General features: G+C 46.8%; 1 protein-coding gene across 4 annotated transcripts in view; it reads left to right on the top strand.

Annotated features, from left to right (window-relative positions):
- The window catches only part of SPATS2L (spermatogenesis associated serine rich 2 like), a 187,100-nt gene that overhangs the window by 105,899 nt on the left and 65,469 nt on the right, over positions 1-15,732 (top strand). For all 4 annotated transcript variants that reach the window (XM_086955465.1, XM_086955464.1, XM_086955467.1 and 1 more), the window contains one exon: positions 14,533-14,668. In XM_086955465.1, the coding sequence (XP_086811591.1) occupies positions 14,533-14,668 (136 nt within the window). The remainder of the gene's footprint in view (positions 1-14,532; positions 14,669-15,732) is intronic.

Raw genomic sequence — 15,732 nt, 5'->3', positions numbered from 1 at the left:
AAATCCAAATTTCGTTTGCAATGTGCTAAAAACCCAAATGAGCACCTAGACCTGCTATAAATCTGATCCTAAAGAATTATTTAAAAATGTAGGTGTTCCGCACTCTCATAAACAGAAAGAGCTGCTGAGTATGTCGGAGACAGTTTTGTGGTAATTTCAATTTTGTACTTACAATTACCAGAAATAAATTTCCTCTAGTTTTTTTAAGTCTCTTCTACCAGGCAGCTTTTTGGTGTCTGTAGGTGAAAGCTTCTTACGGAACATATATATCAAACAAAAACATATAGTGGCTTAGAGCATGCTCACTACTGCTATGGTTGGCTTTATTGCCACTCTCATGTGCTTGCTCCCTATTAAATGTCTTGCCTTCCTCCTCTTGCCTTTGCCCTACCAAGCATCATGGCTTCTTTGCCATCCTTTTTACTAGGTGACTTATATCCAGCAACTCACATTTAGGGAACTACTTTTATCTTTTTCATTCAACGTTCCATGAGAGTGCATGTGTTTTTTTTCTTGCTTTCGCCCTCGGGTGATGTTTCCCCCTTCAAATACCGCCCCTCGTGTTATATGTTGCTTGCCACCACTCCTAGCATGTCTGTAATAACACAGCTTCAGGTATATTTTTTCAGGGTCTGACTAAAGAGCACTCTTTAATGGTTGTTTTAGTTTTATCTCCTATATGCTACATATTGCTCAGGCCTCGCTACACTCATTCTTTTGTGAGGCTGGAGGAGGGGTCAGCTGCTGCTCTCACTCAGCTGGCGTTTGAAACCGAGGGTGTAGTTAGCATTATTGAAACGGAGATGTCTATTTGCCTGGGGGCTCATACTTCTGTTTAATGGGCTACTGCAGGGGACCAAATGGCTAGATTATGTTTCAGGTTTGAGTCATGTGGAAAATAAATAAGGCATTGGTAGGCAATTCCCTTTAAATCTCTTTATTATTTTAAAAATTTGCTCTGAGGTTCCTGAGTGAAAAGTATTTAGAAAATAAACCGTGCCATTTATAAAGACTGAACATTTTGTGTTACATATTCAGTTTTGAGAAGCCTGATGATATGTGTTTCCTTTTCATCCAATATTTGACTTTAAAAGCAAAAACATTTCTCTACAAGCAAACATTGGCAACCCCAATAGATTGCCATTCTCTTTATGAAGGCAAGACCTATTGGCTTTGTCCATCCTTGGGTCATAATGGTCTTAGCTGACACAAGAAGCTGTTTTCCAGTAGATCTTAAGGCTCTGCTTAGACAATAATGAGTTAAACTCTGTTTCAAATAGACTGGTGTGTTCCAAAATAATGACTTGTGATTGTTCATAAGCATTTTAAATATAATCCTGGGTGCCCCTGCCAGAGCTCTCATTCATTCATTCGTGAATGTCATTACATATTATAGATAGTCTAACTCTAGCTCGGTTATTATCACTGGAAAGATGGAACACAACCTGGGTATCATCAGCATAGGTTTGGATTCTCACCCGACACTAACCAGCAACTGACGTAAAGAATGATGACCATATATATTAAACATGTCTTGAGGTAGACAGGGGCCCTCTGGAACACTATGTTAACCATCACAGTCTCTGAAAACCTCTCATCTTCCACAGATCTAGACTTTCTGATAGGAAGAGACCTCCCTCCCGCACTCACTACCAGGACCAGTCTTTCAACTGCTTGAAGTTGTCAAAGCTTCAGAGGCTGCAGACACATCCAATAACATCAGAAGGCTAGAGCCTCAGAATCTACAATGTTACAAAAGATATTCTAAACAACCATCAGTGCTGACTCTGTGCCCTGATGTGGACCAAAGCCCGATAGCATGTCTCCAAGAACGGCACACCTTTCTATGGATGCACTGTAGATGTTTTTCGTAAGACTTTAATATTTGAGAGGGTTGATAGTTGGAACACTGCCAAGCTTCTGCACCTACTATTTTAGAAGAGTAATCAAAGCTCCCTTAAGAATATCTGGAATTAAACCCTCCTCAACAGAACAATTCAGTTTCTTCACTATTAGGGGCTAGCTCCATGTGACACTGTTTAATACTGTGAATTTGTCCAATCTTGTCAGTGAAATACTTTTGAATGTGTCATACCAGGTAGCTCGCTTCTCAGAATGCACATTCAAGGGCGTGGCTTGGATGCCGAGGAGGTAGGCAGCGTGAGCTCGGAGCTCCGTGCCCGATCCCGGAAAATATCCTGAAAATTCATTCGAACCCCGAGATAAAGGGCATTATCCGATACTGGACGGTACTGCGGAGGGTCCGGGACCCGCGGAGGACGACACCGAGCCTTCCCGCAGCAGTAGCTTAACTTTGAACGCTGAACTCAGCCGAGAAGTCGCGGACCCCAAAATGGCGGCGATGGCATGAGATTGCTTGTGACGGAGACATCTGCCCGGAGACCCACTGAAGACCGCTCCCGGACACGCTAGAGGTGCTGGCGGCCGCGTCGCGCCTCTCCCCAGGTGCTGGAAGAACTTTGGGCGCGCCCTTGGGCGGTGGTTGAGAACCGTCTCCTGATTGGGGCGACAACGGTACGACAGTGACTCGGAGACGAGGACCCCGGATCTCAGGCGCAACTGGCGCTGGCCGGGCCACGACCGCTCGGTGCTTCCTGCCTCTTGGTGACATTTCTGGGCCTGAGAACCCGGCCGGAGGACGGTGCCCGGCGACGCTCGGAGGGCGACCAGGAACACATTTGAGGATCACCGCCCATCCCGGCCCAGATGGGGAAGCCGAAGGGGAAGGGAGATGGCGCGACCGACACTGAGGCGGCGGAAGGAGCGGAGAGAGACCAAGCGGCGTTACAGCGGATGCAGGATCGTATCCTGGAAGCCATCGCCACCACAAAGGATGCCCTGCAGCAAGATATAGCTCAGGTGGCAACGGGCTTGGGCCTCCTGAAGGCCGACCACGATAAACTTAAGGACAGGGTGAAATCCGTGGAGACCACGGTTAAGGACTTAGCCCCGGCCCAGGCAACGGTGAAGGCCCAGATGGCCGACGTGATGGACCGTCTGAAGGTACTGGAAAGGAGGGCCGAGGATGCAGAAAACAGGAACAGGCGCAACAACGTACGCCTAGTGGGCCTGCCGGAGAAAATTGAAGGCGACGACATGGTGGGCTACTTGGATAACTGGCTGCGGACGGAGGTGGCACCTGAAGGTCTGTCCCCCTTCTTCTCCCTGGAGCGGGCACATAGAGTTCCGGCACGTCCGCCTGCCTTGGGCCTTCCTCCTCGCCCGGTGGTGTTCAAGTTGCTCCATTACCGGGACAGAGACTGGCTTTTACAGAGGGCGAGAGAGGCAGGGCCCTTTCAAGTGGAAAACAACAGAGTCACCATGTTCCCGGACTACACGTTTGAGACTCAGCGACTTCGGGCAAACTTCTTGTCCCTCAAGCGAGAGCTCCGCCAGGAAGGCATCAAGTACTCCCTGTTGTTTCCTGCCAAGCTAAGAGTGGTGGTGGACGAAAAGACTTTATTCTTCACGACTTCCGCGGAAGCATGGGACTGGTGGGACACTTATAAGGCAGGAACGGACGGTGCTAAGGCCAGGGAGGAAGAGGCCAAGGTGGAAAAGCCGATCAGGCAGTCCCAACGGATCAGAAAGAATCGCAGGAGGACCGGGAAACCCTCGATGTCGCAGACGGAGGCGGAGAGGCAGGCGGCCCTACAGGCGGTGGTGGACTTATCTAGAGCCGCCAGGACTCAGTCTGGGAAGGGCACGGATTCGGAGGCCCCGGGAACGGGCTCAGAGACAGGTCTATCGGAATTTGGTGGAGCCCGGGGCCCTATTGTGACGCCGCAGACCTCGGGAGAGATACTGGAGGCGTGTTGAACTGGTTTGGCGGAATGGACTCGCTGGTTGGACACCAGGGCGATGGACCCACAGCAGTGGAAAGATATTGATTGAGGTTTTGGGGATCTGTAATGTGGGGATTGTGGGGTGGAGCGCGCGGGGCTGATTTGTTGGAGGTCTTATAGCATTGAGCCGCGCCTTACTGGCCCCTAAGGTCATCGCAGTGGGGACTGCGAATATTACCACCTTTCCTTGAGGGGTGGTCGGGAGTGTTGGTTTGGATGGGGGTACTTCCAGTTGCGGGGGGGCCTGTCCTGGGGGGGTGGGAGTTGCGAGCAGTTGGGGTTGCTCAAGGGGTTGTAGTTGTTGGAGGGGTTTGGCTTCCTGTTTGGAGAGGGTGGGGGGGAGGGCCCGTGGTCGCGAGACTTAGGCGAACACTGTTCTTTGCTGTATGGTCCGGTTGTGTAGGGGGGAATGGCTAGTACTGGAGCGTTGAAATGTGTGACCTGGAATGTGCGGGGCATGCAGTCCATGACGCGCAGACATAAGGTTCAGGCGTACCTCAAGCGTAGGGGGGTTCACATAGCGTTCCTGCAGGAGACGCACCTAAATAAGCAGGAAGGGGCGGCTCTACAAAGGCGCTGGAGGGGGCAGTTATTCTACACGACGTTTTCAGCATTTGCGAGGGGGACATTGATTTGGATACAGGCGGGGGTCCCCTTCCAAGTTTCGAAGTCGTCGATAGACCCAGAGGGCAGATATGTGGCGGTGGAAGGAAGGCTGAGAGGCAGGATGATATCGCTCTGCAATGTGTATGCTCCTAATGTAGACCTGCCCGCTTTCTTGTCTAATGTCTCGGGCAAATTGGCGGGTTACTTGGCGGGACCGGTCCTCCTGGGGGGGGACTTCAACTCGGTTGAGGATGTGCTACTAGATAGGTCCCATCCCCCGCTACGCGCGTCCCCAGCACATAGGATCGCCAAGCGTAGATTAGAATGGCAGGAGAGCTGGGCCCTCACGGATGCATGGAGGGCGTTGCACCCCACCACTAGGGACTACTCATTTCACTCGCACCTGCATGATTTACATGTGAGGCTGGATGCGTTTCTTTGTTCGGAATGTGTGCTCCCTGCGGTGGGAGGGGCGGAATACTTGGCAAGGACGATATCGGACCACAACCCCTTGTTGATGTCTCTGGAATGGATGGTGACTGTTAACTGCGTGCCAACATGGCGCCTGCAACCTGACACCCTGGACGACTTGCTGTTCAGGGAGGCCCTGAGTGAACGTATCGAGAGGTATTTTGAGGAGAACAGTGGCTCGGCTTCCACGAGGGCGGTTGAATGGGATGCTTTCAAGGTGGTGGTGCGGGGACACTGTATTGGGCACACGGCAGGGGCACGGAAGACTTTGTTGGATGACTTGGATAAGGCTGAGACACGGCTGAGGGATCTAGAGAAGAGGCGCCCGAATCACCCAGAACTGCAGGAGGGGCTTAGTGGGGCGCGGGAGGGGCTGGCGGTAGAGCTAGAGCGGCTGCGTAGCTTCGACCACAAGGCGTACGTGACGAGGGCGCATGCGGAAGGTGATAAGGCGGGGGCGATGTTGGCTTGGCTTGCTAACCCTATCCGGGGGGGAGGGCCGATCATGAGGATCCAGGAGCCAGGGGAGGAGCCTTGCCACTCCCAACCCGGGATCCTGAACAAGTTCCGAGCCTATTATGAAGGGCTCTATCTGAGTGGTGATACGGGAGGGACGGAGGAGCTTGAGGAGTTCTTGGACGGGCTAGAGTTGCCGCGCGTGGAGGACTCGGAGGCAGAAGAGTTAGGGCGGCCCATCTCCCTCGGAGAAATAGGTTGCGCTGTAAAACAGATGGCTAGAAACAAGACCCCGGGCCTTGACGGTCTACCGATCGAATTTTATGGCAAATACCTAGAGCATCTTGCTCCGCGGCTGCGCGAGGTATACAATGAGGCGCAGGAGAAGGGCCGACTCCCGGGCTCTATGTGCGAGGCCCTTATGATCCCACTCTTGAAGCAGGGCAGAGAGGGTACGGCGCTGTCCTCGTACCGTCCGTTATCTATGTTGACGACGGATTATAAAATCCTCAGTAAAATTCTGGCCAACAGATTGCTAGTGCACATGACGAGCCTGGTTCATGGTGACCAGTGCGGTTTCATACCGACACGCAACACCACTCATAACATCCGCAGACTCACAAGACTGATGGGTGTGGACTGGCCAGACACCGTCTCCCCATTTGTCCTGTCCATCGACATTGAGAAGGCATTTGACAGCCTCGAATGGGGGTACCTGTATGAGGTGATGCGTCGCTTCGGGTTGGGAGACGGATATATACAGTGGACCAAGGTCCTCTATACTGAGGCGGTAGCGAGGGTCCGGGTGGGTGCTCTGATCTCGAGACAATACCCGATCAGGCGCGGAACTAGACAGGGTTGTTCCCTATCCCCGCTACTGTTTGCGTTAGCAATGGAACCCTTCGCTGCGGTAGCCAGACTGGGCCGCCACTACGCAGGTTTGCCTTTTAGGGGGAGGCCGCACCTCATCTCCCTTTATGCGGATGACTTGTTGATGTTTTTGGCCAATGCCGGCGCCGAACTTCAGGGGGCGCGGAGGCTACTGGAGCAGTTCGGTAGGTTATCGGGCCTGAAGGTCAACTGGCCTAAATCCTGTCTGTTTCCCCTGAGGTCGGGGGAGCCGTGCCCACTCACTGCTCAGGAACTCCGGTGGGAACCGCGCTGCCTCCATTATCTAGGGGTCTATGTTTACCACACCCCGTCCGACCTGCTGGATGGCAACGTAACTCGCTGTATTAACGCCCTGCGTGGATCTATGGACTTCTGGGCGACTCTACCGCTCTCTCTGGCTGGTAGGATTTCCCTGCTTAAAATGATAGCCCTGCCCAGGCTTTTGTACTATTTTAGGACACTGCCGGTATGGATCCCGAGTTCGGTTTTCAAACGCCTGAGGTCACTGATCATAGCGTTCCTGTGGGGCACGGGTAGGAGACGCATAGCGCTCGACACGCTGTTACGCCCCAAAGATGAGGGAGGCATGGCAGTGCCGGACTTCGAAGGATATTACCTCGCTGCCCAGCTGCAGACTTTTACTCAGGAGGTGGCGAGAGTATATAGAGGTCCCGAGGACGCGAGAGTCGAAGGCACCCCGCGACACGTTCTGGCTTATATCACGCTGCACCAGAAACTCCGAGTGGGAGACCTGACGGTCGAGGAGCAGACTTTCCGTCTATGTTGGGACCGGGCCCGTAAGCGGGCGGGTGTCCGCCTTATGTACGCCCCCGAAATACCGCTGGGGATGGTCACTGCCCTCCCACATGGAGGTGACTGGTCACGCTTGCTAGGGTGGGAGGAGGCGGGAGTACACGTGCTGGGTGACCTCTACGAAGATGGGGTGTTGCTGCCGTTTCGGGACCTGCAAGAGAGATTTGACCTACCGAGGGGTGACTATCTGCTGCACGCGGCAGTCACAGGAGCCATGCGAGCCCACTGGGGGGAAGGGCTGCAGGAACCAGGTACCTCGATGGCCTGCCAGTACGCCATGATGGCGGCGGGAACCTTTAAGGCCGTCACATGCCTGTACTCGAGGATGCAGCGGGAGGCCTTGCAACCTTTGGCAGCCCTGAAGGCCAAGTGGGAGCTGGACCTCCAGGTGGAGATACCAGACACGACCTGGGGCCAACTGCTGAGGAGGGCGCGGAAGAGCTCGAGGAATGCCAGGTTCCAATTGATCCACTTTTATGTTATCCACAGGGCATACCTCACGCCCGGGAAAATCCAACAGTACTTTGGGGCGACCGACGCTGCTTGCCCCAGATGTAGTACAGCGGGGGCGGATCTGTGTCATATGCTGTGGGATTGCCCTTCTTTAGGCGACTATTGGCAGGAAGTTGGGCGGGCCCTTAACGGTGCGACGGACCGGGATATCCAGTATACTAAAGCAGTTGGCATCCTTCACTGGTTCCCGCACACACCTAGAAATACGATGTCGAGTAAATTTATAGACTTAGGGCTTATCTTGGCCAAGCGGGAGATCACACGAAATTGGAAGTCCAGACTGGGGCCCACGTATAAAAAATGGTATGGGGAGTGTCTGAGATGGGCCGCGTGTGATAGTACCCTACGATACCAGATGGCCTGGAGGTCGAATGACGAGAAAGCACTAGAAAGGGCGACAGCATGGGAGGTGATGGTGCAGGCGCTCAGGGATGTGGACGATGAGGGGCAGGAAGGCGAGAGCGAACTAGCCGGAGCAGACCCTAACACTATACAGGAGAACACACCTTAGCGATTGTTTGCTTCCTCCTGCAACACACCAGGCACTGATACACGGTTACTCAAGCGCAGCGCGACCACGGGGGAGGGAGGGTAGGAAGCTGGTTTGGAGGGATGTTGGGGTACCGAAATTTGGGGAGGGGGAGGGGCGTAAACCACAAAAGCATTCCAGGGTTATGTGCAAAATGAAGCGGCCAGACAATGTAAGAAGTACGAGACCGAGACGGAGATGAAGCTACCCGCATCACGAGCGGGGGAAGCCCCCCGGACGAAACACGAATGTCATCAATTGAACTGGTCCATGTCACACTAATTTTGCTGAATATCTTGTCTGTACATTTATATTGGTGATGCAATAAAAATGATGTTAAAAAAAAAATGCACATTCAAGAGAAAGAAATAGGTCTTGACTGTGTTGACATGAGGGTAATATAATAAGGCAGATTCCATGATACCACATAGTTTAATACTGTCTTGTGTGGCACGAGGAAAGTACCCAAGTTCAGTTGCAAGGGTAAAAAATATGTTGCTACAACTTACCTGCTACATATGAAAAAGCCAGCCTTATGCATGTGGAGTTTCACCTCAGCGAGGTTAACTTTTCGGAAATGTTTATGCCAGATGTGTGTGCTACAGGAGATTGTTTTTAACTATAATCTGTGTTTCCCGCTTGTCTTTACATGTAAAGATGTGTGATTGTTCCGCCTACTGCTCATTGACTCCAAGGGATATGTTTGTTCATCCTATTTCGATACTTAAATGCTGTAATGTTAGATTTGCTGTATAACTATACTGACGTTTGCCTGTTTGCTGGTTGTTTACGGAAAAACTAGAAATGGTATCCTTTTGAAATGTATAGCAGCAGAGCCACAGTTTTGGATTTATCGGATATACACATGATGTTATAATATGTAAATGCTGCATTTTACTGTGCAATCTTTAATAAATACAATTTAAAAAAAAACACAACTATAATCTGTGTTTTGACATGTTAAATCGAATGAGTAGGTTGAGCAGATTACTGGTTTGTGATACATTGCAGTATGTAATGGACAGAGTAGAACCTGTAAGAAGAATGCTGTAGAATGCGGAAGAATGCTGTAGTAAAACCTTTGCTTAAAAAGCCTTCTCTGGACCCTGGGGTGTTAAAAAACTTTCGCCCCATCTCACTGCTCCCGGCTCCCGCAAAGATGCTAGAATCCCATCTGAATAAACATCTGGCTACATTCGTGGAGAGCTCGGGCTGTCTGGATCTTTCCCAACATGGCTTCAGGAGGGAGCATAGCACCGAGTCTGCCCTCACCATAGTGCTGGACAATATCCGCACTAGAGTTGACGAGGGTCAGACCTCCCTCCTGATCCTTCTAGATCTCAAAGCGGCCTTCGATACCCTGTCTCCCGTGGTGTTAACATCTCGCCTGAGGGAGATTGGGGTCCGCGGGCCTGCTCTGGGACTCCTTTCCTCTTTTCTCGACCATAGAGAACAAAGGATAATGCTGGGATCGTTTCTATCTCCATCCCTGTCTGTGCAATGTGGGGTCCCTCAAGGGTCAGCGCTTAGTCCTACCCTTTTTAATATCTATGTGACCCCCCTTGCCAGACTCATTAGATCTTTTGGGATGGAGGTAGTTTCCTACGCGGACGACACCCAGATCCTAGTCTCTCTCTCCCAGTCAGCTACGTCAACTGCCGCCAATTTCAGATCTTGCATGGAGGCAGTTGGCCAGTGGATGATCCACAACTCACTAAAACTGAATGGGGAGAAGACGGAGGTGATGGTCTTTGGAGGAAAAGAAACGATCTGGTCGGCGGAGTGGTGGCCAAACTCGCTAGGCTTATGTCCCGAGCCCACCTCGTCAGCAAAAAACTTGGGAGTCATGATCGACCCCACCCTTAGTATGTGCCAACAGGTCAACAGGACTGTTTCGACCTGCTGGGGGATTATCCACATTCTAAGGAAAATCAGGCACTTTTTGTCACCCCAGGCAAGAAAGCAACTTGCTGTCGCACTTCTGGGCTCGCGACTGGATTATTGCAATGCGCTGTATGCAGGACTGAACAAGAGTCATCTACAGCGCTTGCAGGTGGTCCAGAACGCGGCAGCGAGATTTGTTCTTGACCTACCGAAACGTGCCTCTGCCACCGAAGCCCGAAAGCAACTTCACTGGCTCCCCGTTGAGTACCGGATCCTTTTCAAATCCATGTGTCTGGTGTATAAAGCCTTAGCTAAATCCAGCCCTACAGGCATGGGATCCATTTTATCTCAGCATAACCCCGGTAGGAATCTTCGCTCCAGTCACAAACTTCTTCTCTCTGTACCTCGTGTCAGAAAAGCAAGATGTGGAGGCAAGGCCTTCTCTTACCTGGCACCTAAATGGTGGAATGCCCTCCCTTTGGAAGTAAGATCCCGCCCCTCTCTACAAACCTTTAGATCCGCTCTAAAGACCCACCTTTTTACACGTGCATACCCTTAGTGGTGCTCTGCAAACTTTTTTGATTGGTTTTGATAGGCGCCTTGACACCTTCGGGTTTAGTTTGCGCGTTATAAGTTGCTTAATAATAATAATAATAATAACCTTTTCTTCTCAAGGAGGACCTGTTACAATAAGAATGGCATTGTACATACCCACTATCACATGTCTAAACTGTCCTGTCTAACATGCAGAACTTGTGATCTGTCATTGAGCATCAATGTGATACTGGTGAGGGTAGAGCTTTGCAGTGCCAGGTCTTTTTGTTGAATAGCAGAATTAGGTTGTTTATAACATTGAAAGATAAAGTCACTTGCAGGAGGAAGATCATACCAGTATTCTTGCTGTCACTTAGCAGTTTTAAATTGCCCCAGTTTGATGCTCGCACATATTCTGAAAGCTGCAGCAGTCAGAAACTGATTTATAGTTCTTTGCTAATTTGTTGCATAGTTCCTCTGGGGGGGAATATTGTTTGTCAGTTACCCTTGTTTTTTATTTTTTGTTAGGGTCCTCTCCAATCCCTGCAGGAGGGCGTCTACTCTGATCCACTATGCAAGAGGTTCTATTGCTATGCATAAGAGCAACAGTGAAAGTGGGCATCCCTGCCTTGTTCTCCTGTCCACCAAGATGCTCTCCAGTAGTGCCCCACCGAAATCCCACATTATGTACAGTGGAGCAGCCCTGTTGTGCCAAAATAGGGCACTTCATTCTCATCGAATAGTTTTTTTTGTTGCAAGAACAAATTATCACCCATATATATTTTAGCTGTCTTAACTACTGCACTCCATTTGATTTTGCTTAGAAAACATAATGCCGTGTTTCAGGTCCGGGTGTTCCTATGCTGGAAGACATGTTGTCTGTATATATGGTAGTGACATGTGTTTGGTACACTCCCATGGTGGACTATCAGGATCCTACACATGCAGGAACAGAATGAGATGAACTAGGAACCCAACTTTGAGTATACCCTCCCACTCAATGGGCCATATGTACGTAGCAGTTTTGCCATCGCAAATGGCTCCAATCGCAAAATGGGGCCGTTTGCAATGGCTAAAATGCTTTTCGTGATGTACAAACGGATCAATGACAAAATATCGAGTAAAAAATATAGACTTGCTAAAATATCGAATTCCTATCTACAAACAGGTAAGTACAAAAATATCGAATCAAAAATATCGTTGTAAAAAATCTGGTTAGTCAAAATATCAAATTTTTTAAAATGTCTTAAAAGTAATTTAAAATTATATATATATATATATATATATATATAAACATATAATTAATAAAAAATATCACTCCAGTGAGTGCAACAGTAGGGAAAGCGTTGGATAGCGTAGCGTAGGGGTAAAAATTACTATTCCCACTCCAGTGAGTGCAACAGTAGGGAAAGCGTTGGATAGCGTAGAGGTAAAAATTACTATTCCCACTCCAGAGAGTCCAACAGTAAGGAAAGCGTTGGATAGCGTAGGGGTAAAAATTACTATTCCCACTCCAGAGAGTGCAACAGTAGGGAAAGCGTTGGGTAGCGTAGGGGTAAAAATTAGTATTCCCACTCCAGAGATTACAACAGTAGGAAAAGCGTTGGATAGCATAGGGGTAAAAATTACTATTCCCACTCCAGAGAGTGCAACAGTAGGGAAAGCGGTGGATAGCGTAGGGGTAAAAATTACTATTCCCACTCCACAGAGTGCAACAGTAGGGTAAGCGTTGGATAGCGTAGGGGTAAAAATTTCTATTCCCACTCCAGAGAGTGCAACAGTAGGGAAGGTAATGATTTAATATATTAATAAAAATAAATTAAATATCAATACCAATAAAAAATGTATTAAAATTAATTACCAATTTAATATTATATAATAATTAATCAATTAAAAATACAAATAAATATTAGTTATTAAATTTACCTATTTATAATTAATTTACAACTAATTCATTTTCAACAGAAAAACTAATTAATAATACAAATTAATACCAATTAATAATTAATTTACCGTAAATTAATTATCAATACACAACAAATATTTTAAATGTATAATTAATTACAAATAAAGTACATCCCACCCTATTCCCCTATAAACCCACAACCCACTATACAAAATAATTTTATACAATTAACATAATTATCAATTAATCAATTAATAAAAATGAATTACCAATTAAAAATTAATTACCAATTAGTTCAAAATAAATACCAATAATTACATAAAATTATTTAATTAATTACAATAAATTACTTCCCACCCTATTCCCCTATAAAATCACAACCCGCTACAGAATTAAATTACGCAAAAATTAAATAACATAAAATTCATTACTTAAAATAAATTACAAAAATAATACACACTTTTCACACATACAAAACACTTAAAAAAATTCGATATAATTAACAATTTGATATTTTGACTTTCTATATTTTAAAAATTGATATTGAATTCCTTACCTTCAATTCGATATTTTTCACCACTATATTCTGTCCATTCGATATTGTGTCCATTCTATATTTTGAATTCGATATTTTGTCCATTCGATATTTTGGAATCGATATTTTGTGTAGTAACCGTACAGACATACAAACTGCGATTTTCCAGAATCACAGTTTGGGTGTCGAAATGGCTATTTGGAAGGGGCGTGTTTATGGCATTTAGATGCAATTTCTAGTATTATGTATCACAAAGCCTTGATATTTTAACTCCAACTCATAGTTGATGGTAAAGCAAACACAAATTGGAACGGGTCGCCATGGGTCCCCTTCTCCTTTGTGAATGTTGGAAAAACATTTCCTGAGACCATTCAGTGATCCCACAGACCACTCCCTGCTCTTAAAAAAATAAAATAAAACGTTTCATTTTTTTATTGTTAAATCACAGATATTATGGTCTGCTGGCCTCATGGATTGCAAACTGTGATATACCTCATGGAATATTTATGAGGTATGTCGATTTGCAACCCACTAGGAATCGCAAATATGTAACTAGAAGTTTCAAACATAAGAAATAGCGATTTCCAAATAGCGATTCAGTTAAATTCACTATTTGGAAATCGCTATTCCTATGCTGCGTACATCTGGCCCTAAACGTCTAGAACATGAAGCCTCTGTTAAATGAGGCATGGGACAACTTTATAATATAAAATATTCAAATCGCATGCTTCACACTTACTAGTCCGCCCTCCTGGCCCCGCTAATGGCAGAGATACATGTGGAGAGAAACAGATTACATTACCCTTCTTGCAGCACCCGAGCCACAAACCCCCAATCACTCTCCACCTCCAGGCCTGGGCACCAATCCAACATGAAGTGCTCACATCAACCTCCACAACCGGTCCCCATGTCCAATGGGTGAGAAAGATGAGAGGGAAAACGATATGGATATGCTCAGACCCTGGAGTGAAGCACATTATTGTACACTCTGGTGCGCATCTATCTTGTCGTTCTGATTGCTCACTCAGTGACATGCTGAGCCCCAACTATACAACTTTCTGAATGGGGGCAGCAGGTTGAAGCAAAACAGTCTGAGTTCATTTGGGAACCTTCTAACATAGAAGTGTTGGTTTTCAGAGCAAATTAGAACCAGTCCATTGAAAACACAATGGGGCATATTATGAAGAACGGCGATAAAATTATCGCCGCTTTAGCGGCAGAAAACTGCTGCTAAAGAGGCGATAATGGGCTTGATAATATGCCCTGGAGAATTCCAAGAGAAGCCCATGTTCACACCAGAACATGGACTTCTATTGGAATTCTCAAGGGCATATTATCAAGCCCCTTATCGCCGCTTTAGCAGCAGTTTTCTGCCGCTAAACCGGCGATAATTTTTAACGCCGTTCTTGATAATATGAACCTATGTGATATATGATATTCCGTATATTGACCAGAGAAAGTTGTGATGCAAAGGTCTGTTGTTGATTTTCTATGACCTATTTTGTGAAATAAATCTTGTCTCGACCAGGCACCAACGTGGAAAAGTCAGTGAAGGACCTGCATCGCTGCACTGTTTCTCTGGCCCGATATCGTATGATGGTCAAAGAGCAAATGGACATCTCAGTTAAGAAGATCAAGGCCAGTTTTGCCGAATTGCACAGTTGGTAGGTGGGAAATGCCTATTAAGAAATATACACGTCACCTAATTAAAGAAATATCCTAAAAAATAAAAAAGCATGAGAAATTAGGAAATACTGAAACAGTTCCACAAGAGACTCACATGATAGTAACAGTGGCGCTGGTGATGTTTGAAAGAAGTGAGGGGTGTAAAAGTTGTTGATGTGTGTTGCGTCGCGAGCGAGTGAGCGCGACTGTCATCAATTTGAAAAAAACTGTGAAAAAATCATGCATTTTAAAGCAAATTTGATGAAGCAAGATGGTTTATAAAGCAATTGTGACAATTTAGACTCGAAATATTTAAACAGATGAAAAATACGCCATATGTTACAGAATTAAAATTGTTTAGCAACTGAAGTATGCAAATTTTACAGTGCAACAAGCAAGGTTTGTAATTATCTTACCTGCACACACGGTTGACTTGTCTGTCTAATGTCTGCAGTGCACCTGTCTGACATTTTCTTCTTAGAGTCTTGTTATGACGTTAATAAAGGCATTTAATGATAACGACATAGCTGCTCTATTCTGTAACTAGAGCACTTTCTAATGAACTTGAGTTAGCAGTGCTAATTGTACCTCACAGATTTCATTATTTAAATATATAATTTAAATATTTATTTATATTTATTTAAATATTATTCTAAATACCTTTAGAAATAAAATCTACTAAGAAAATATAAGCTACTGTGATTTGTCAGACTGGATGCAATGAGACAGCAAGACATAAACCTTAAATGGCAGCCTCCAAGACATTTCACGTAAGCAGATGCTTCAGCATATTAGCTGTATAATTAACTTACACATTATACAGACGAGGCCTTCTATGACCGACTGTGTGCTGCAGATCAAGCTACACAGCACATCTGAAGTGCTAACTCCCTGGTCACACAACAACAGAAGCAGACTGAATGGTGTGCCTTCATGAATTTTGTTCTTGCACAGAACTGGGACTTGAAATCCCAAGCTAGAAGCACCCAAATGGCACCAACATCAAAGCAGGAAACTAAACATCCCCTCTTGTTTACATTTAAAAACTTTTTTTTTCGAGGAA

The sequence above is a fragment of the Lissotriton vulgaris genome, chromosome 2_1, assembly GCF_964263255.1.
Source record: "Lissotriton vulgaris chromosome 2_1, aLisVul1.2, whole genome shotgun sequence".
NCBI lineage: Eukaryota > Metazoa > Chordata > Amphibia > Caudata > Salamandridae > Lissotriton > Lissotriton vulgaris.
This window is presented reverse-complemented; position numbering and strand designations above follow the sequence as displayed.